A 23,863-nucleotide genomic window follows, 5' to 3' on the forward strand; every position below is an offset into this window, starting at 1 on the left:
ATTGAGAGAAAAGGATACATTTTTATTACCTACATGCTAACAACAGTGAAAGTGCATTAGATTTTTTTAACTGGTAATTACATGCTAAGAGTTCTAAATTGTTGGAAAAACACTTCGCAGATGGTCGTGTCTGAAGAGAATCATGTGGTGGCCTATTGACTTCGTCGCCTTTTAGCTTGCCTCTTGTAATGGAGTTCCGCAGAATCCCTACACAAAGACCAACAGTAATCCGCAAGCATTACTTCATTCCAACGGCCCTGATATAACAGAAATGTCCTGATGGAATCTCTCACCATGTTCATAACTAACAGCTCCACAACTAGGAGGGGAAAAGTCTAGGTGGGAGTGGAGAAAATGGATATTAAGGGACATGTTGCATCCAAGGTTACGGTATATTTGCAGGTGCACTGTCACCAAATGCCTGTAGTTGTCATCTCCTTTGTTGCCTAAAAATCCATGAACAACACCCTTGAAGGCTTCCCAAGCTTCCTTTTCTTTCCTCTCCAAAACTAGCTCAAATGCAGGATCCTTTACAAGTTCTCTTATTTGTGCTCCGACAAAAATGCCTTCCTTAACTTTTGCATCACTTAATTTCTCTCTTATGTACTTAAAGGCCCGTCCTTCTCAGTTCATAGCTTTGACAAAGTTTTTCATCAAACCCAGCTTGATATGCAGGGGTGGAAGAAGAACGTCTTTTGGATCCACAAAAGGCTTGGCAACGACATTTTTCTCGCTAGGGTGAAGATTTTTGCAGGCCAGTCTTCTTTAATATAATGCAATTTCCTGTCTATACTGTCCCACATACATAAGAAGCAGCATTGCTTTGTGTAACCCAGTTGCATTCCTAAGAGTATGGCAATGACTTTTACATCACCACAGATTTTCTATTTGTGTTCATGATATTTTTAATTGAGTCCAAGAGAGCTGTCATATTTGAATATGTCTCCTTTATGTGAACAGCATGACCAACAGGAATAGATGAAAGAAAGTTCCCGTTGTGAAGTAACACAGCTTTCAAACTAAGCTTGGAGGAGTCTACGAACAGCCTCCATTCAGTTGGATCGTCGTTCAGATTCAAAGATTTCGTCAAGTCATTAATGTCACAGCAAACGACAAGATTATTTTTCTTCTCAAAAAAAGGAAGCAGTTCCATGTGACGTTTTCTGTACTGTGAGATTCTCACATCACTTTGGAGAAGATTCCATTGTTGTAATGGAGACCGAAGAATTTCTGCATTCTCCTTTGACAGGCCAACGTCTCTAATGAGATCACTCAATTCCGCTTGACTCAGTCAGTGCGGTTTATCATCTTTTCCCTCAAAATCAGGGTCATGGGACGTGAAAGGCTTGTTTGGTTCTTCTTGTTCCACACTGTCTTCATTTTCTACTTCAAATACTTCAAACACACAATTTTCGGGTGGAGTAGGAACTGGTAAACTATCCGAATGTGGAATGGGTCGAATAGCACATGGAAGATTCGGGTACTGAACTGTCCTTCTTTTCTTCATAGACAATCCTGCCTTTATAGGTGGAGTCAGTCAGAAATAGCAGATATCTGTATGGTTTGTAGGCTCCCGCCAAATCATAGGCACAGCGAAAGCCATAGATCGTTTCTTCTTTTTCAGCCATTCTCGCAGTGTAACTGAACATGCGTTGCAACATATATGTGGAGCCCAAGACTTATCCTGGTCCCCTGCTTTCATACCGAAATAATACTGGTAGGCAGTCTTTACAATAGGCGTCAGATTGCGTTTCCGTGAGCAAAATGTTATTTCACCACATTTTCGTGGCATTTTTACAAATTTTACACTAAAATTTTGCATTAATTTGAGTAGAAACTACATGTAATTCACAGTCACAGCAACACTATCTATGTTTATGACTTACAAACAGCTGAAGAGCATTTGTGTTTTGTTATTTGATTTGACAGGTGCGCCAACTTTAAGTCAGAAACATTTTCATTGTTGCCCAGTGTAATGTAAGGAATAAGGAGGTTCTGTGCAGAATCGCAGAGGAAAGGAATTCGTGGAAAACACTGGCAAAAAGAAGGGACAAGATGATAGGACATCTATTAAGACATCAGGGAATGACTTTCATGGTAGGGGAAGCTGTAGAAAGCAAAAATTATAGAGGAAGACAGAGATTGGAATACATCCGGGAAATAATTGAGGACGTAGATTGCAAGTGCTACTCTGAGATACAGAGGTTGGCACAAGAGAGGAATTTGTGGTGGGCCGCATAAAACCAGTCAAAAGACTGATTTCCTTCAGACTCCTTGATGTTCTTGACGGTTGTTGTTATTTACAGTAACTGATAGACAATTTTGAATTCGAACAATACTGAGTCCTTGGGTCTACGGATACGAATCGCTTTCCATTTGTCGATGGACTATACCGAGTGTGTTTTCTTAGAAAGGATACGATGCTTTAGTGTTGTTAAAACGTCTCAGTTTTCTTTCGAAAAACCGAATATCGTCGATAGCTTTACATATTCACCAGACGCAACACTTTGCAGACGCTACATTGACAGCGCCCATATGCGTATGGAAGGACATCTGCCGTCAGTCCATCTGTGAAATATCTTACGGAATGGCAAATTTCTATGAGGATATCTAAGGTCGTTCTTAAGTGCTTTGAAAAACAAATCGCTGTGGTCAGTTTCTACTTACGAACAAAGTCTGCTTTTCGTTTTGCGTACCACAACAAGCCGGAGACATTTAGTAGGGATTTGGCGCTCACTGTCTTGTTGGAATAGGGTTGCAGCTTGCAAAGCCGACGCCGCTATTTCGAAATCTGCTTAGGCATGAGTGTGCCTTTGTAATTTGTGTCTACAGTGTAGCCGTACAGAAACAGAAGTGAAAAAGAAGTTTAAGATACCTTTTAAGTGAGTTCCTGTTGCCATCGTTTCGGAAAAATGAAGCTGTGTGCACGAGGAAGGAGGTAAATGGAAACTAATAAGAGTAGCGGACCAATTACAAAGCGTCTCTAGTCATTTTAATATCCGTATTGTAAGAAACATATTAACAGAGAATAATTCTAGCAGAAACAGCAGCTGAATGACTATTTTTCTAGTAAAAAGGAACAAAGACAAACCATGCCTTGCCAAATTGTGGCATTTTCAATACAAATTATAAATCACATCGAAAAATTCGCCATCGTTGCAGTGTAAATTTTTTCTTACCTTCGCGTGCTCGAAGAGTAAGAAGAATCGCTGTCGCCGTCCACGTAATTTCAACACGAAAGTCAAGGAAATACTTTATTGGCATATCATGATCTTTCCGTTTCATTTTTTCCCCTTCCCCACCAGTCTTCTGACTAGCTGCCCCTGACTCACCTGTGCCACCATGTCAAGCTGTTCATCTCAGAGCACTACTTACCTCAACCATCTGTTACATATATTATAATTTCAGTTTTCCTCTTCAACTTTTGCTCGCTACAGCTCCCTCTTCTACTAGTGAAGCTACTCTCTGATGTCCAATCATCATAGCCTTCCTTGTAGTTAGCGCTTCCCATATCCGTGAATTTAACAACCAATACATCTTTCAACTACCTGAATTGGTTAACAACCGTTATTTCAAAATATCAGTGAGGTTAGACAACGAAAACGTTAACTAGCTGTATAATCAATCACACTTATTTCAGAACTGTGAATGGAGATTACTTTTGTTTGATTGGTGTTGGCATAACCAGTCGATTGGCCCCTTTGATTGGTAACAACAAATGGGCAGAGTAACAAGTAATGGATTACTGTAACAGAGGGAGCGCAACAGAATTATAAACCATTATTTAGACCGTTAAAACATCAATTTAAACACAAATCAGCCTAGGCTACTCAAAGCTTGGAAGATGCCCAAACATACTTGTCTAGACCTTCAAAAGATGTGATATTTCAGCAGAATATAAAGAAGATAGTCATGGTTAAGAATTGAAAACTGCGTTCTGTTCTGGGACTTCCGAAGTAAACATATCTGAAAAACAACTGACAGTAACTGTGTCCAATCAAGATTCCACAGCTCAAATAATAATTATAAAAGGGATAGACAGCATTCAACCGTTGTCATGCAATTCAGAGGAACATCAGTTCGTGTTATAACTCTAAATAAATGATACTAGTGAACAGAAACACGAAATGTGCGCCACGGCAGACAGAAACAGTTGAAATTCAACGTCAATCTCCGGTGATATCCGAAAGAACAATGTTTAACATAAGGTCTTCACGAAAATAACTTTCCTCTGTGATCGTTGTGGAACAACGATTTCATAGCCGTCGGTGTCATGTACTAGTGTTTATGCATTTGGACTCACTTCCTTCTTAAGGTGCAGTCCAGCAAGAGCCTACGGGTAACGCATCAGAAACGAAGACCTAAGAAGAAGTCTCTTCTCAGCCACAACAGGGAGCGACATGGCCAAGTTGCACAACTAGCCCGTGAGAGGAGACAGTGTCCTCACCTCCTCCAACAAAGGTCTGCCTCGGCGACCCGAACGCTCCGCTGAAGTTGGCATACGCCGGTTACTCCCTCTGGACATGGCAGGTAAACACGTGCGTGCCCCAGGTGTAGCAAAGATATGGTCACACAAACATTTCGATCCCACGCAGTAATATGGATCACATATTTTCCTTCGCTCACGGATTCCACGGTGAAGTCACTCATTTCTTATATTACCAGAAACGCCTACCATGTCCGATTCTCTAAAGAACAGAATCGCTCCGTTTTTAAGACAAGCAAATTTTTCATACCTCTCGATGTTTACGATAGAATATCTCCTGAACTATCGTTCGTAAAGCGATATAATTTTGCAGGTACATCAAGTAGCATATATGAATACTGTGTGTAAAATGTATTGCAAATAGAGTTAATAGTAAAGAAGTAATAAATTAAAACGTCATATCTGGTACAGAATACCGAAACTGTAAGAAGAGATAAGCTTTTTTCCCTTTCATTAATTTGCCTGGGGGGGGGGGGGGGGGGAGCGAGGGGGAGGGGGGGGCATCAATGAGACGAGTGTTTCGAAAAGGTTTGAAATTATGTGGAAAGTTTGTTGGAAGTCGCTAAGTACTCTGATTCTCAAATACTGGATTAATATAGTGTAGGTAATTCGGACGCTGCGAGTTAACGCTGCTTCTAAACATATACACTTTAATACTTGCCTCATTGTGTTAAACCAGTAACGCAAGATTATACCTCTTAATGAGTAGATTATGAGTGCATTTCAAATTTTTAATTTCGGCCAGCAACGCATATAATATTGAAAGTCAAATTTTTGTAGCCCATCGACCTTCAGCTGAGACCGGGCGACTCTTTCGCAAGTTTAATGATATATGTTGGCTTACTTAATTTTCAGCAGCCTGCTTTAACTTCTGGTAAACCTTCCGGGATGTAAGGTCGTGGTCCATGAAACTCTTCAGCTCCTAACGTTTCGTCCAGAGCTGCGCTGGACATCTTCAGAGGGGTGTTTCTCCTCCGGTGAGTCTTGCCGGAGGAGAAACACCCTCTGAAGATGTCCAGCGCAGCTCTGGACGAAACGTTAGGAGCTGAAGAGTTTCATGGACCACGACCTTACATCCCGGAATGTTTACCAGAAGATATGTCATCCGGTCGTGAAAGCCTTCATACTATGAGCCTGCTTTAACACCACATTGATAACAATTCGATTTTTTTCTTTTCCGGTTGTCTCACAGCCCATGATTCATGTACATATGACGCTTTGCTCCAAACGAACTTTCTCAGAAATATCTTCTTCAAACTAAGGCCTGTGTATAATACTAGCAGACTTCTTGTAGCGGAGAATGTCTTGTTTGCTTGCACTACTCTGCTCATTTTGTCGTCCTTGATTCGTCCAATACGAAATTAATACACATTTCTATACCTATTAATCCGTTGCAGTGAAAGTGGTCAGTCTCTATTTGATTCATTTGGCAGAATTAGTTAGTTCCCTGCTCATGTAAAAGTGAACTGAAGCTTGTTGTTATCTCATTCATCTAAGGAACCCACTTGTACCAAGCTTGCCATTTCCCCCTAACCTTTCAGCAGTATGTCGTGTCTCAGGGACCAGCCGAGGTGTTGGTTACAGCACTGGACTCGCGTTTGCGAGGAACTGTGTTGAATTCTTGGCCCGGACATCTACAATTATGATTTACTTATTTTCCTAAAATCTCTTAAGGAAAATGTGAGGGTGGTTCCCTTGGAAGGGAAACAGTCAGTTTCCTTCCTCAATTCGTGTGTGTTCTTCCCTCCGTCTGCAATTATCACGTCGCCGCTGGGACGTTAAATACTAATCTTCCTTCCTTTCCGCTAATTTTCAGAAGAGAAACATCTCCGAAAAATAGTTATCAGGGCAAGAGCTGTCAGTTACACAGAGAAAAACCTCAGCTGTTTTCATAGAAACATTACAGTTTTTCAACAAAGCAAACGAAGACACGTTCTTCCTTTGACCAAAGAGTTATTTACTTCAGTGTTAATTCTAAAATTTAGATATGCACACATGCTACGAAATCGACGGACCAGATCGTCACAATAATATGAACTGTTGATATTTTAAAAAATATCGGGTACCCGATAAATCTATGTCTAAAAATTATTATCAGCGCTCCATACAACGAGAAAAATTATCGATTTAACGATCTGTCGAAGGAAAAGATGTCGACGTGCCAGCCAAAAGAATATCGGTTTCACGTTGTAGATATACTGCCAGTTCTAGAGCTGTACGCTTAAGTAATAATTTTATTGTTAGATATTCTGTACATCAACAAGCTAGCAGCCTGCTTATCTCCCTCAGAGCAAGAATTGAAAGAGAAACGATGCGCGGTCACGCTTGGCGATAACCACTTTGCTAACAATGGTAACTGGAGATAAGTGGCACCATAAAAGGTATCCGATGGCTCCGTCGTTCGATTTCGTCACATATCGGATTTGTCTGGAACAATTCATGTCGACTTCCCTGTTTTCTTATTTTCTTTATTTTTTATTTTTATTTATTTTTTTATTTCTGCAAACGCCAGCCACCTAGCTGTTGTAGGTCAAAATTGCGTGGTGAAGCTAATCGTTGCAGTTTCTGTTGGTAGCGCCAAGCCCCGATTACGTCAGCGTTTCCCCTCACACGTCTTTGCCCACCACAAAGACCGATCTTGTCATTTAGATTTGTGCTCGTCAGTTTCAGAAACTGTTTTAGAAGAATGCAGATGTGAAGAAATAGCACACAACTAGTATGCTATTTCCTCAAGTCGGATATCTTCCCTTCACCCCCCGTCCCTAAGTGCAATAGCACCATTTCTTTGTGTCATCTATACTTACTTCACAATCAAAGAGAAAGACAGGACGTGATGAAAGCTCAATAAGTAGTAAGATTCCTCCACACAATGAAAGTAAAATTATGCTTTACTATAATTTCAAAGGAACAACTTGAAATATTTACCGAAAATTGCGAACAAAATATAGTATACATTAAAAATATCGACACTTGATAATACCATTTCGATATCAATATCTCGGGTAAAGAAATATCACCGAAGTATATTTATATTTTTTGGATAAAACATCGATATGTCGATATTTTATCAACAGCCCTACCAGGCAGCCTGTATCGTCCGTCACATTTTAAACTCTAAAGTGAAATATTTAAAACCAGGTGACGTTAACGAATGTGCTACGTAGCGTACGTATTGTATTGTAGGTGATGGCTAGAAACATTTCATTGTGTAATATACCATTCCCACATTAGGCAGTAAAATTGTATGAACGTTGTTCTCAGCAACATCGAAGAATGAGGGCAACCACATTATGAGCTCAACTGAAACGTACCTACGCAATAAATTTAGGTACACTCTGCGAGTGTTTAGTGTTTTCCTTCCTTTCTGCTGGCGGCAGCGTGTGCGTTACGACTTGTCATCAACAGAAAGTAGGTCAGCATTCCCGATCCCGGCAGTTGGCGACCCAGTCTCATACATTCCCATCTGGCGAGACTGTATTTTGTTCTAGTTTACTGTCCGCTTGGTTAGAGGTTACGGTGCTTTCTAACGAAGCACATTTCACGTCGCACAGCGCTTGAACGAGGCTGGTCCAGGGTCAAGGCGGACGTACACAACAGTAAAGCTACAGTTGCGGCACTTGCCTGCTGTTTAAAGCTCAGCACGCGCAATGCACGGGTCAATTGGGGTAGCACTCGAAGAATGCCCTGAATTGCTTAATGTGTATTACATCACCCAGCGCTATCCTCCTCTGACAACACCGATGTTTAAGCGTCAGTGACAATCTTAACTGATTACGCGAACTTCTTTCCACATATTTATGTTTAGAAACAGCTTCCTCCATCACGGTATTGAATGAATATCCTGAAAAGTATAACAGTTAAAATCAGTGGACAATGAAGCCTATGAGCGAATCGCTACCATTATTTCAAAACACACAAATATTGCTTTGATATTCTGGCACATTGTACTAGGCACGGTCCTGACGCGAAAAATCACGATATTGGTTTCATATTTTTAGTAGTATTCTTCGTATACGTTAAACTGTTGGATTTGGGCTGCGAGGATGTGAATCACCGCATTAATGTCTTACGATCTGTCCGCAGTTCGTGGTCTAGTGGCTACCGGAACCGTAGCTCAGCGTGTTCGGTCAGAGCTGTTTGGTCTCTGTAGTAAAGCACTGACTGAAGGCATCGACAACGAACTTCAACGGATGTCATGTGACGTCCACTGCGACCAAATACAACGAACAATAACGAACAAAATGAAAAGAAAAGTGGGGTGAGCGTTGCTGCCTCTGGATCACTGGTACCCGGGTTCGATTCCCGGCCGGGTTGGGGATTTTCTTTGCCCCGGGACTGGGAGCTTGTGTTGTCCTCATCATTCCATCATCATTCGTGGCCGTGGCGAGATTGGACTGTGTAAAGATTGGGTCTTGGTACGGGCACTGATAACTGCGCAGTTGAGCGCCCCACAGATCAAACATCATCACATCATCATCTTCTTCTTCTTCTTCATCTCTTCCGATCTAGCGATTCGTACGTTCGAACTAGGCTAAATGTACTGTTTACGTAGATGATTTCGCAAAATGAGAGAAAAGTTGGTTTGCCTCCTACGTTCGAAAATTCGATCCCTTAATTTATTCAGGAACACAATTCGACTCAGCATAACTTTTCTCGAACAAGCGTTGCCACAGGTGCAAAAGCTGAAAGGAAGGAAGGATGAAATTAGACATCTCTGTTACCGTCTGTGTCATTGGAGACGGAACACAAGCGCTTGATTGAAAAACAAGCGTCCGCAGCTCGTGGTTGTGCGGTAGCGTTCTCGCTTCCCGCGCCCGGATTCCCGGGTTCGATTCCCGGCGGGGTCTGGGATTTTCTCTGCCTCGTGATGATTGGGTGTTGTGTGATGTCCTTAGGTTAGTTAGGTTTAAGTAGTTCTAAGTTCTAGGGGACTGATGACCATAGATGTTAAGTCCCATAGTGCTCAGGGCCATTTGAACCATTTTTTTGAAAAACAAGCGCAAGAGCTGAAACAAATTGCTACAGTAATTTGTAACGAGCAGTCCCGTTATGGGATATTGGTGTTGAAGGAATGCGCCTGAATGAGTAAGCCCAAGCCGTGGCTTGGAGTACACTCTCAAAATGCCAAAGAACCACCTCTGGCCAGAACTACAGCCCCAACACGCTACGCGTTAAACGCTTCATTGGCCCGCCGTCAGGTTCGACGCTTCGCATCATTTTGGAAAGAGTGAAAATCACAACCATCCGACCACACTTACTTTATTGTTTGGCCTTCTGGAGACGTGCGGCTATTGTGCATAATGCGTGCCCACACCATAACAACTAAGCCTTACGGATTACGTTCATAAACATTCTGGGATGTGTGACGTGTTCCTTTCGGTCTTCACACTGACTAGCGGCCAAAATCACTTGCTACAGGGAAGGAGGATTCGTTGGAGAACATCAGTCTGTTGTTTATCCCAACCAATGAGCTTCCTACACCAACGAATGAAGCAGTGTACATGGCTTCGACTGTTACACCGTCAGTTGCAGAAACGATGTGCAGTCTGCGTAGGTACACCAGTAAGTTGGGCTACTTTCATCATGGTGTGGGCATGAACACGTCCACACACCGTAGCTCATTTCTGCAATTGTGTCGCATCGATGTCATCCCGTCTTACTATACTAATTCTATACAAGCAAATGACACAAACCACCTCACCGCCATGACTTGCATAGCGGTAGATAGCCACGCGACTACCTGCCAACAATTATGCACCATCTACAGTCCTGCAAAGCGACCACTGTGCCTTTTTAGGGGGGTCTTCTATTGTGTCCGCCGAGATTACAAGTTGTCAACTGCAGTGATTTTTGTTATGGATGTTCAGGTTGGCAGAATGAATTCCACAAGCTAGCCAATCAGAGTAATGTGGATCGCAGATAATAATCATTCTCTTTGGGATGAGACAGTGATTCGAATGTTTCTTAGGTGATGAACTTGTGATGGTCAGACATTCAGTTTTACACACTTCTGCTTGACTGTGATTGAGATTTTTTTCTCAGAAATTTTGCTGGATCACCGTCCGTGGTGGAAAACGCGATTGCATGTAACAGGAGAAATGACTAAGGGTGCCGATGGCATGGGTTGTGTTACTCGCGAACCGATATGCACAACATACAACACTGTATGTCACATTTGAGATGTGCTGGAAACTACGTCGAGCTGACAATGGAGATCGTGCCGCACAGTAGCAGAGAACCTCTGTCTCAGACTTAGTGTATGTAAATATTTGATTATATACTGATATTTTATTCAGTGTGTGGTAAATGGGCTCCCACTAGCAAATAATGAAAATCACAAGGTTACTCAACAACTGTCATGTTCACGTGTTACCAGGGGAATCCTACTTAGCACTACGCACGAAGCATGAGGAAGTTCATCTGCAACTGTATATGTACATGTAGACGTGCGTTTAATGTCCATACATATTCGTGCAAATATTAACTTGGATCTTCTGGGGTCCTCTCGGCTCTGAGAGAGCTAATGTAAAATTCAGCATATTCGACCCTGAATCGGATACAAGCACTTCTCAGTCCGCTGTAAGACGACACAGATTATGTACGGTGCGTGTACACAGTTCGTCGAGTAGTGGATAACAGCTGACAAAAATTGTGTTGTAATTAAATGAAAGTTCAAAGCAGATATCATTGTCTTTCATGTGAAATGCTTAAGCGACTGAAAGCCTTTAAATGGTTAAGCGATTAAAAGTCCTATCTGTCATCCAGCTAATCGCGGGCTTTGCGACTTCACCACCAGCTGATATATCTAAAGCAGAATATTGATTATATGATGAAGACACATTTTACAAATTGTATTCCTGAGAATAGTATAACAGGTTCCCAGTAGGCCTACGTTTATAGTAACTTCAGTGACAATTCTATTCGTATACATACTCTTTTCTACAGTGCCACAAATTAATATAAATTGGCGCCATGAATTCTACAGATGATATTTTACACATTAACCAACATCGATAATGCTAAAGTTGAAGTCCATATATCCCTGGTTTTTCGCATAACATCGTATTCCGTAGAATAGCAGCATGCAGCGCTCGGCTCTCGCAGTAACGTTACGAGATGTTGTTTGTTGTTGTGGTCTTCAGTCCAGAGATTGGTTAGATGCAGCACTCCAAGCTTCTCTCTCCTGTGCAAGCTTCTTCATCTCCAAGTACCTACTGCGACCTACATGCTTCTGAATCTGCTTAGTGTATTCGTCTCTTGGTCTCCCTCTACAGTTTCTACCCTCCACGCTGCCCTCCATAACGAAACTGGTGATCCCTTGATGCCTCAGAACGTGTCCTAGCAACCGACCCCTTTATCTAGTCAAGTTGTGCCACAAATTCCTCTTCCCCCCAATTTTATTCAGTACCTCCAAACTATTTATCGTCCATGTTTCACTTCCATACACGGGTAAGCTTCATACAAATACTTTCAGAAACGACTTCCTGACACTTAAAACTATACTCGATGTCAACAATTTTCTCTTCTTCAGAAACGTTTTCCTTGCCATTCCATTTTATATTCTGTCTACTTCGAGCATCATCAGTACGTTACCGAGTAACAGAATATAATGGCTGGCGCATCCAGTACTCTCGTTATTTCTGGGTGAAAAGCACACATCCACAGAAAAACGACAGCGCACAATTATCTGCGACTGGTGCGCATCAAAAGCTGCTTTATCCAGCAATGCGCGTTAGTTTTATTATGCTGCCTTGTGTTGCACTGCAGACGAGGCTCTGCATGCAGTAAGCAATACACCGTGGATAGACTTGTAGCACGAGGTGTGGGTGCCGGCAGCATGGCGCCGCACGCCAGCGCCGAATACCCCATATACTGCACTACTGGCCATAAAATTGCTACATCAAGAAGAAATGCAGATGATAAACGGGTATTCATTGGACAAATATGTTTTACTAGAACTGACATGTGATTACCTTTTCACGTAATTTGGGTGCATAGATCCTGAGAAATCAGTACCAAGAACAACCACCTCTGGCCGTAATAAGGGCCTTGATACGCCTGGGCATTGAGTCAAACAGAGCTTGGATGGCGTGTACAGGTACAGCTGCCCATGCAGCTTCAATACGATACCACAGTTCATCAAGAGTAGTGACTGGCGTATTGTGACGAGCCAGTTGCTCGGCCACCATTGACCAGATGTTTTCAGTTGGTGAGAGATCTGGAGAATGTGCTGGCCAGGGCAGCAGTCGATCATTTTCTGTATCCAGAAAGGCTCGTACAGGACCTGCAACATATGGTCGTGCATTATCCTGCTGAAATGTAGGGTTTCGCAGCGATCGAATAAAGGGTAGATCCACGAGTCGTAACACATCTGAAATGTAACGTCCACTGCTCAAAGAGCCGTCAATGCGAACAAGAGGTGACCGAGACGCGTAACCAATGCCAGCCGATACCATCACGGCGGGTGATACGCCACTATGGCAATGACGAATACACGTTTCCAATGTGCGTTCACCGCGATGTCGCCAAACACGGATGCGACCATCATGATGCTGTAAACAGAACCTGGATTCACCCGAAAAAATGACGTTTTGCCATTCGTGCACCCAGGTTCGTCGTTGAGTTCACCTGTTTGTGATTCAGCGTCAAGGGTAACCGCAGCCATGGTCTCCGAGCTGCTGCAAACGTCGTCGAACTGTTCGTTCAGATGGTTGTTGTCTTGCAAACGTCCCCATGTGCTGACTCAGGGATAGAGACGTGGCTGCACGATCCGTTACAGCCATTCGGATGCCTGTCATCCCGACTGCTAGCGATACGAGGCTGTTTGGATCCAGTGCGGCGTTCCGTATTACCCTCCTGAACCCACCGATTCCATATTCTGCTAACCGTAATTGGATCTCGACCAACGCGAGCAGCAATGTCGCGATACGATAAACCGCAATCGCGATAGGCTACAATCCGACCTTTATCGAAGTCGGAAACGTGATGGTACGCATTTCTCCTCCTTACACGAGGCATCACAACACCGTTTCACCAGTCAACGCCGGTCAGCTGCTGTTTGTGTATGAGAAATCGGTTGGAAACTTTCCTCATGTCAGCACGTTGTAGGTGTCGCCACCTGCGCCATCCTTGTGTGAATGCTCTGAAAAGCTGATCATTTGCATATCACAGCATCTTCTTGCTGTCGGTTAAATTTCGCGTCTGCAGCACGTCATCTTCGTGGTGCGGCAATTTTAATGGCCAGTAGTGTATATTAGGTGCGCCCCACAGTGCGCGTGTCAGGCGTGTGACGTGGCTCGGCGCTGTGTTGCAGACGAGGTCCAGCTGGCGGTGGAGAACGCGCTGCGGGTGAACCGCGAGCACGAGTGCCGCGTGCCGGCGGCGCGGCTGGTGCGCGTCAAGGACGAGTACCCGCACCCCAACAAGCGCTACATCCCGCACTGCGCCACGCTGCACCGCTGCGGGGACGACGCGGGCTGCTGCCACTCCGACACGCTCACCTGCGTCGCCGCCAAGGCGCACTCCGTCACCCTCTACTTCTACGTGAGTACCGCGGCCTGCTCGTCGAGCACACGCCCCGCCTTCTGGATGGCCAGTCCGTGTCATTCAGTGACGCCAGCGGATTAGCGGGCAACAAGTCTCGAGTAGAACTTGCCCCCCTTCTAACAGCCGTGTACCGCAAGTCTCTAGAGGAATGGAAGGTTCCAAATTATTGGAAAAGAGCTCAGGTAGTCTTCAAGAAGGGTCGTCGAGCAGATGCGCAAAACTATAGACCTATATCTCTGACGTCGATCTGTTGTAGAATTTTAGAACATGTTTTTTGCTAGCGTATCATGTCGTTTCTGGAAACCCAGAATCTACTCTGTAGGAATCAACATGGATTCTGGAAACAGCGATCGTGTGAGACCCAACTAGCTTTATTTGTTCATGAGCTCCAGAAAATATTAGATACAGGCTCCCAGGTAGATGCTATCTTCCTTGACTTCCGGAAGGCGTTCGATACAGTTTCGGACTGTCGCCTGATAAACAAAGTAAGAGCCTACGGAGTATCAGACCAGCTGTGTGGCTCGATTGAAGAGTTTTTAGCAAACAGAACACAGTATGTTGTTCTCAATGGAGAGACGTCTACAGACGCTAAAGTAACCTCTGGCGTGCCACAGGGGAGTCTTATGGGACCATTGCTTTTCACAATATATATAAATGACCTAGATAGTGTAGGAAGTTCCATGCGGCTTTTCGCGGATGATGCTGTAGTATACAGAGAAGTTGCAGCATTAGAAAATTGTAGCGAAATGCAGGAAGATCTGCAGCAGATAAGCACTTGGTGCAGGGAGTGGCAATTGACCCTTAACATAGACAAATGTAATGTATTGCGAATACATAGAAAGAAGGATCCTTTATTGTATGGTTATATGATAGCGGAACAAACACTGGTGGCAGTTACTTCTGTAAAATATCTGGGAGTATGCGTGCGGGACGATTTGAAGTGGAATGATCATATAAAACTAATTGTTGGTAAGGCGGGTACCAGGTTGAGATTCATTGGCAGAGTCCTTAGAAAATGTAGTCCATCCAGAAAGGAGATGGCGTGCAAAACACTCGTTCGACCTATACTTGAGTATTGCTCATCAGTGTGGGATCCGTACCAGGTCGGGTTGACGGAGGAGATAGAGAAGATCCAAAGAACAGCGGCGCGTTTCGTCACGGGGTTATTTGGTAAGCCTGATAGCGTTACGGAGATGTTTAGCAAACTCAAGTGGCAGACTCCGCAAGACAGGCGCTCTGCATCGCGGTGTAGCTTGCTGTCCAGGTTTCGAGAGGGTGCGTTTTTGGATGATGTATCGAATATATTGCTTCCCCCTACTTATACCTCCCGAGGAGATCACGAATGTAAAATTAGAGAGATTCGAGCGCGCACGGAGCCTTTCCGACAGTCGTTCTTCCCGCGAACCAAACGCGACTGGAACAGAAAAGGGAGGTAATGACAGTGGCACGTAAAGTGCCCTCCGCCACACACCGTTGGATGGCTTGCGGAGTATAAATGTAGATGTAGATGTAGATGTACCGCCTAGAGACCACACGTAGTCCTCGCGGTACCACCGTGACGGAATTTTTCCTTACTGGAAGGAATCGAAGTATGTGTATCCAAGTGAGGACAATAGAGGGTCCAGTTGTAGAACAAGTAGCGCCTCTACCTTGAGAAAGTTGACATAAACTGTGGTGTTACCGCCAGACACCACACTTGCTAAGTGGTAGCCTTTAAATCGGCCGCGGTCCGTTAGTATACGTCGGACCCGCGTGTCGCCACTATCAGTGATTGCAGACCGAGCGCCGCCACACAGCAGGTCTAGTCTAGAGAGACTCCCTAGCACTCGCCCCAGTTCTACAGCCGACTTGGCTAGCGATGGTTCACTGTCTACATATTGTCTCGTTTGCAGAGACGACAGTTCAGCATAGCCTTCAGCTACGTCATTTGCTACGACCTAGCAAGGCGCCATATTCAGTTACTATAATAACTTCAAGAATGTATTCTGAACAGATAATATTGTGAATCATGTACCGTCAAGAGCGACATTCATCATTAATGGATTAAAGTTAAGTATCAAACTAATTACGTCCGCTTTCTGAATTCTCATTCCTTGTCATGTTCCAGATCTCACGTCAGTGTAGTTCTTCCCTCCTCACGCCAGCCTGCGTGAGCTAAAACGCGTGCATTTCGGCGCCCACTCGTAACACGGTGTTGGCTCTTCCGCCAACACAATATTAACAATAATATTATTTTGGAGCTCTTCCATTTGGTCCGTGTTTGGATAGAAAAACAGTAATATCACAAATTGAGTCCGCCTTGATGCAAAACACCTTGTTATTCTTTTATTTCTTTACTATCCAAACTAGTTTCGGCGACAAATATCACCATCATAAGTGTTTTTTTTAATTTTTTTAATCTAAATCTTGCAGAAAATAGTATAGTTGTACAAACACAGTAAAAAATTATTAAATTTTTACAAAGCATCTTTTGAAATGTAGTTTTATATTGATACTTTCATACTACCTTATTTGTTGTATGCTACAGCATGTTTTAAGCAATTATTGACGCTGTTTGTGACATATTTTCTGTGCTCTTTTTTTCGTAGCCTTTCTCGCCACTTCCGATACGCCTCTCGAGACACACGCGAACAGCAAGATGGCGTAATATTCTAGAACAGAAACAAAGTGCAAAAATTTTGTTTTTCCGTGTAAAAAGCAGCCACACACCATCCAACGAACTTGAGTACACAAATAGCTAAGCAACAGTTAAATACACACCAAAATAACTGGTTTCGACAACACTACCACAACCCCAACTGCTGACATACGAAGTTCACCTTGAGTATTTGTTTACTAACAACTGCTCACATGGTTGCATATGACATGATGTTCGCTAAGTAAAAAGACGGCAACAGAAAAAAAGAGCACAGAAAATAAGTCACAAACAGCGTCAATAATTGCTTAAAACATGCTGTAGCATACAATAACTAAGGTAGTATGAAAGTATCAATATAAAACTATATTTCAAAAGACGATTTGTAAAAATGTAATAATGTTTTACTGTGTTCGTACAACCATACCATTTTCTGCATGTTTTAGATTTTAAAAAAATTTAAAAAACCCACTGATGATGGTGATATTTGTCGCCGAAACTAGTTTGGGATGATAAAGAAATAAACGAATAACAAGGTGTTTTCCATCAAGGCGGACTCAGTTTGCGATATTACTGTTTGACATCAACAGTTAGGAGAGTCCCGTACCAACCACATGCCACTCATGCTGATGCTGGGTGTGTGTAAGGGGGGGGGGGGGGGGGGGGGAGGGGGGGGCAGCGGTCTGCAGTACGGCCCTGTCCTAAGGGTGATTGGAGAGTAACATACTCGGTGATTTTGCCACCATGTGCAAACTCTGGGGATTGATCGATAGGAGGATACGGAACAATAAAGGTCTAATGAACTGATGTCCAGATATGAATGGTTTCCACGCTAGAGATCATTTATTCAGTCATACATTGTTACAGACATTGCGGTCTAATACGCGCTGTACCATGCAGCACATTTACAGTATGCATGGTTTCCTCCTAGAGGGTGATACTGCTCCTCATACATCATGCCCTAGCGCCCCCACCTGCCATGTAGGTGGTAATGTTGTGTCCGATTCTCTCGCTGATTCACCTTGTAGTGGGTGTGGTTCAGCGACCAGACAGTTGGGCAGCCAATACAGGGTAAGTCAGACGACCGTGTGTATGCAGAACCCCCTTAGTATGGTGACATCAGTTCATCAGCATCGGCACAGTCGGGATGTGATACAGCGACCAGGCAGTTGGTCCGCCAATATAGTGTGAGCCAGACTACTGTGTGTATGCAGAACCCCCATAGTGTGGGGATATCAGTTCATCAGCATCGGTGCAGCCGGAATTTCTGCGCCGGGGTAATTGGCGACCGTTTTTTGCGACCAGTCTTCCTTCCACGTCGCCTAACAGGCCGGAACTATCGTCGTTTCTTGCGGGTGACTTTAACTCCCCTTCTGGAGGAAGTGCCTCTGACGATTCGAAGAGTTATGCGGCTGCCACATGTTGGTGCTCCAGACTTCTTCGCTGTTAACGTACGGAAGCATCTCAATCGTGACTTCCTTCGTCGACGGATCGGTCGAGGGCGTTCAGCTGCGTGACCTGCTCCTTCACCGGATCTCAAACATTGTGGTTTCTGGCTATGGGGCCATCTCAGAAGTATCGTGCATGCAGAGCCCATTCCAGATGTGGAGACAATGGAGCAGCGTATACATGCTGCCTTTGACGCTGTTCGGATGCAGCCTGGCTGATGTGAACCAGTGACACAGAACCTGTTACGCTGCGTACATGCGTGCGTCGAGGCACATGGAACCATTTTCAACACATACTGCAACTGTAACACCATGCTACAGCACGTACTAGACTCCATTCTCTATAAAATGTGTGTTTCAATAAATGGTCTCTAGCTTGGAAACGAAGCATTTCCAGACGTAAGTTCATTAGACCTTTTTTGTATCCGTATCTTCTCATACATCAATCAAAAAATGGTTCAAATGGCTCTAACCACTACGGGACTTAACATCTGAGGTCATAAGTCCCCTAGATTTGGAACTAATTAAACCTTACATAAGGACATCACACACATCCATGCCCGAGGCAGGATTCGAACCTGCGACCGCAGCAGAAGCGCGGTTCCGGACTGAAGCGCCTAGAACCACTCGGCCACAAAGGCCGGCCATAGATCAATCGCTAGAGTTTGTACACAGCCGAAAAAAATTACCCTTTATTTATTGTAATAAGATTCTGGAAGGCTATAGAACATTGGGAACACTATTAATAATATGAAACGACTGAAAAATGACTGACTTCGCTCTAGGAAGTTCGCCAACAGAATAACACTCATGAAGGAACAATCAGGTTTATAATGTTACTCTGATAGCCTTTTGGTTGAAGGTTTTCCACCTAATGACGAACAACTGACGTACACTGAAGCAATTCTCTCTTCTAGCAGCATCGCATTAGATCAAAATATATCGTTTCAGACAGACGTAAGACAACTAACCACCCTCATATTTGTGTGTGTGTGTGTGTGTGTGTGTGTGTGTGTGTGTGTGTGTGTGTGTGTGTGTGTGTGTCTGTGTGTGTCTGTGTGTGAGGTGCGAGGTGTGAGGTGTGGGCAGGTTTGGCAGAATATTGTTACAGATCATATACCTGCTCCATCCAAAGATGGTAGCTAGCACCTCGAACTATTACAATTAAAGCCCTGACACGCAAACCTTCAGATTGAGACTGCTGTAACCTGAGCTGAACTGTCCGCCATGTTTTCCCCAAGGTAAAGGATATTAATATTCATACTTGTTTACATACGAGTCACGATACGAGTGGAGATTTCTTGTTATATGTATTGAAGAATTCGTCGTAAATATCGGTGGCTGCTCAGCTGTGAACTGCGCTAACTATTGCAAAAGTGGTTTTCACGTGTTTAGACTTTCTAGTAACCCTGAATGAAGAAAAAGATGGGCCATAGACTGCCAGAGAGACAATTGGCAACGACCCGGCGCTCAGTTGTGTTTTGGAAACACACGCTAATAAAAGTAGTTACAAACAGTTGAATGCAATTGCGTTTCTTCCTAGTCGAAAACTGTACTGAAGCAGTTCGTCTCAAAATTTTTCGATTCTTGAAATATTTTCGCAATTTGAAATGTGGAGAGGTATATTTTTTGTGTATTTATACGTCTTATCATAAACATACATACACAAACTGAAAACACTTAACCCCGTTTCTTATATAGGAACGGTAGTTGAGTGATAATTCAGATATTTTTATAGCAGATTGGTCATTGTGAGGGAATCTGCATAAGTAACATAACCTTCAAAGAATAAAGTTTTTACTACAAGTCAACAAGTGACAAAACTATCACGATGTACACAAAATGAATACTGGTTAAACGATGGATGAAACATATATTAATGTAGAATGAAATTACACTTTTCCCCACCACTGTACAATAAAAATGCGGCATTTCTTAAAATATATCCTTTTGAATAAAACATAAACACCTCTTTTACAAGTGGCTGTATAAAGGTAAAACTAATAAAACAGCCAAAGGTTGTTACTGCGTAACACCCACATTTGAAGAGATTGGTACCGAGTCCGTAACTCATTACATTTAATATTTACAAACTATCACGCAAGTTATGAGCTTACATTTCTATAGTTGTGTAATATTACATTTAAACTTGTCTGTTGTATGAAAACGGCATTCTAAATACATCTATAAACATCAATTACTGTTTGGTTCACTTCATACATGCAATGTCAAATATTTTATAGAAATACTGTAAAAAGTTGAGTGGATAGGTTAGCCACCCACAAGGTAAACACTGCTGAAGCCTCAGAGATGGGGAAAACATGGCGGACGATTCAGCCTGTTATATAGGAGCTCTACTCTAGATGTCAGACGGTCAGAGCGGTACCAAGTGTTGTACATCGATGGAGTACCATTCAACACCGATATAATTTGTGCTATACGCTATCGTCCAGGAGAATGTGCGTAAATTGTAAATAATAAGTACCATATGATCTACAAAGCACAGGAAGAGCATAACTGTGACCGTCTGTCGTGTGGCACTCCAGTCGGGAATTGGGTAGTGCGTTAGTTCGTCGTGGCAAGGGCCCCCGGTCTGAGCCCTGGTCACTCCAGTTTTTGTAGTTATGTAGAACAATATGTTCCTGATGTAAAAGGACTGTTCGGAGTTTGTAGATGACATCCAGCAGTTAGTTATTATTGTTATTATTATTACTGTTAACACTTTCGCATGTGCGATGCAAATGTTGCTCTATTCTTCTGTTCCGATTGTTTGTATTTATTCTGCGAAGGACGGCCGGAGTGGTCGAGCGGCTCTAGGCGCTACATTCTGGAACCGCGCGACGCTACGGTCGCAGGTTCGAATCCTGCCTCGGGCATGGATGTGTGTGATGTCTTTAGGTTAGTTAGGTTTAAGTAGTTTAAGTTCTAGCGGACTGATGACCTCAGAAGTTAAGTCCCATAGTGCTCAGAGCCATTTGAGCCATTTGATGTTCTGCGAAGCTACTAATGTGCTCAATAAGTTTGCTACTTTCAAATAAACGAAACGAAAGCGGACTGCCAATAGAAAACTGCTGTAAACTACGAGCAGTCATTTCACATGTCAGGAACATATTGTCCCACATGACAGTTTCACACTTGGTACAGTAGAGAAATTGGCAAAACGACGGCTCGAAACCGGGGCCCTTGATACGACAAACCAGTGCTCTACGGATTCCCCGAGGTGAGCTGTACATGACAGACGCCCACAGTTATGCTTTTCCTGTGCTCCTGAGGTCAGCTGTTTACTTATTACTTACTGTTTACGCGCGTTCTCCTGGACGACAAGATGTGGGACAAAATATATCGGAGTTCTGGTTGATACTCTGTCGATATATAACGTTTGGTACAGATCTGACTGTCTGACATCTGGAGGTGTGGGTGTGAGCGCGACGTAATGCAAAGGCGTCAGGACGCTCTGGACGTTTCATAGGCTCTGAGTAATTCTTTGACAATAACTTGAATCGCTCTGTGGTCACCTTGCTATTCTTCTTCCAAAAATTCCGCTTTGAAACATCTTGATGCACCTTAGTTACCTAGCATCCATGAGGAGCTTACGAATGAGGAGCTTACGAATACGGGGGGGGGGGGGGCAATAGGTTGGGAATGTGGGTCTCACGGGACGCGTGCCAGAGATAAGTCCCTGCAGTCGCGCTAACCTATGTGTTCTCCGTGGTTCAGATGGATAGAGCGTGTGCCATGTAAGCAGGAGATCCCAGGTTCGAGTCCCGGTCGGGGCACGCATTTTGAACTATCCCCGTTGACTTATATCAATGCCTGAATGCAGCTAGGGGTATTCATTTCATTGTAATATCAAATAAGGATTCAATTGATGCCTGCAGAGTCCGCAGCTCGTGGTCTTGCGATAGCGTTCTCGCTTCCCGCGCCCGGGTTCCCGGGTTCGATTCCCGGCGGGGACAGGGGTTTTCTCTGCCTCGTGATGACTGGGTGTTGTGTGCTGTCCTTAGGTTAGTTAGGTTTAAGTAGTTCTAAGTTCTAGGGGACTGATGACCATAGATGTTAAGTCCCATAGTGCTCAGAGCCATTTGAACCATTTTTTGATGCCTGCAGACACCTCTCAATGAACGCCGCTCCCAAACCACCAAAAGGATCGCTGAACTTGTGATTTCTCTGAGACTGTTTCCATCACCACTTATGTTCCGCAGACCGTGTGAAATGGCGTGAAATGCCATCCGCTACGCTTCCGTTAAGTCCAGTGGTGGGGCACTGTACGCCGCCATGTCTGCCCACCTTGCATCTGATTCTGGTGATCTGATTTTTTTCTGTTTCTACTACCATGATCTTCCGATAGAGCACCATCGCAATAGCGTGAGATTGCACACTCTGTTCATGTTGTTGGTGAGTAGCAGGAAGAGTTTATAACAGGCAAATACTCGCACAAACATTCTACAACTTAAGACTGCGTCAAAACATGGTGAGAGCCAACATTTACACGAAGTTCCTGAAGAAAGACAAACCGACGTTGAAAGCATTTTTAGATTTAGAGATAGCTTTTGACAGTGTGGTCAGCGATACACTCTTTGAAATTCCGAGGGTAGCAGGGATAAAATACTGGGAGCGAAATATTGTTTAGAAATTGTACAGAAACCGGAATAATGTTATGTGAGTCGAAGGACATGAATGGAAAGTATTGGCTGAGAAGAGAGTGAAAAAGGGTTGTAGTCCATCTCCGATGTTATGCAATCTGTACACTGAGCAAGCAGTATAGGAAACCACGGAACATTCGGAAAGAGAATTAAAATTGCGGGAGGAGAAATAAAAACTTTTGAGGTTTTTTGATGAAACAGCAATAGGAAGGATAATTAAAGGGAATATATAGTATCCTCAAAATTAAGTGGTCAGATGAACGTCAACAAATATAAAACACAGGTATTAGGATACAAATGAGTTAAATCAGTTGATGCTCAGTTAATAAGATTAGTAAACAAGATACTAAAAGCAGTAAATGCTTGCCTACTTGGACAGAAAAACAACTGACGATAGCAAAAGCAGAGAGGATATTCATTGTAGACCGGCCATACCAAGAAATAGAGAAATTTATTAACACTGAATATAAATTTAAATGTGAGGAATTCGTTCCTGAAGATATTTGTCTACAGTATAGCATTGCACAGATGTAAAATGTGGACAGTACAAAGTTCAGACAAGAAAAGAACAGAAGATTCGAATTGCGGCATTAAAGAAGATTGTTAAAGATTAAATGAGTAGGTGGAATAACTAATAAGGTGGCACTGAATTCAGTTGGTGAGAAGTTGACTGAAGGAAGTGATCAGTCGATAGTACGTTTCCTGAGGTATCAAGGAAGGATCAGTTTTGTTCTGGAGGTAAGTGTATGTGTGTGTGTGTGAGGGGGGGGGGGGGAGCGGGGGCAAAAATTGCAGAGAGAGAGAGAGAGAGACCAGTTTTAATACAGCAGGAAAGTGGCATAAACTTCTTTTGCGGTAGCTGTGTGGAATAGCGTTGTTAGCTGCAAAAAGCGGTCTTTGGACTGAAGACCACAACAGTTATGACCATATTGATTAACTCGTCTAGGTTAGTGGAAGGATTCATAAAAAAACATGCTCTGAGTATGTTTTGATGCACCCTTGGGCTGAGAACTATTCAAGGGGTATTGAATATGGTAAGTAGAATCCGGTCAACCACGAATTATGTTATGCGAGTACTTGCCTGCAATAAACTGTATTGTTATAA

General features: G+C 43.4%; 1 protein-coding gene across 1 annotated transcript in view; it reads left to right on the plus strand.

The window, feature by feature from the left end:
- LOC124620265 overlaps positions 1-23,863 on the plus strand; it is a 647,135-nt gene that overhangs the window by 368,065 nt on the left and 255,207 nt on the right. The window contains exon 3 of the mRNA XM_047146933.1: positions 13,800-14,029. Within this exon, the coding sequence (XP_047002889.1) occupies positions 13,800-14,029 (230 nt within the window). The remainder of the gene's footprint in view (positions 1-13,799; positions 14,030-23,863) is intronic.

Source organism: Schistocerca americana, chromosome 6 (assembly GCF_021461395.2).
Source record: "Schistocerca americana isolate TAMUIC-IGC-003095 chromosome 6, iqSchAmer2.1, whole genome shotgun sequence".
NCBI classification, from domain to species: domain Eukaryota; kingdom Metazoa; phylum Arthropoda; class Insecta; order Orthoptera; family Acrididae; genus Schistocerca; species Schistocerca americana.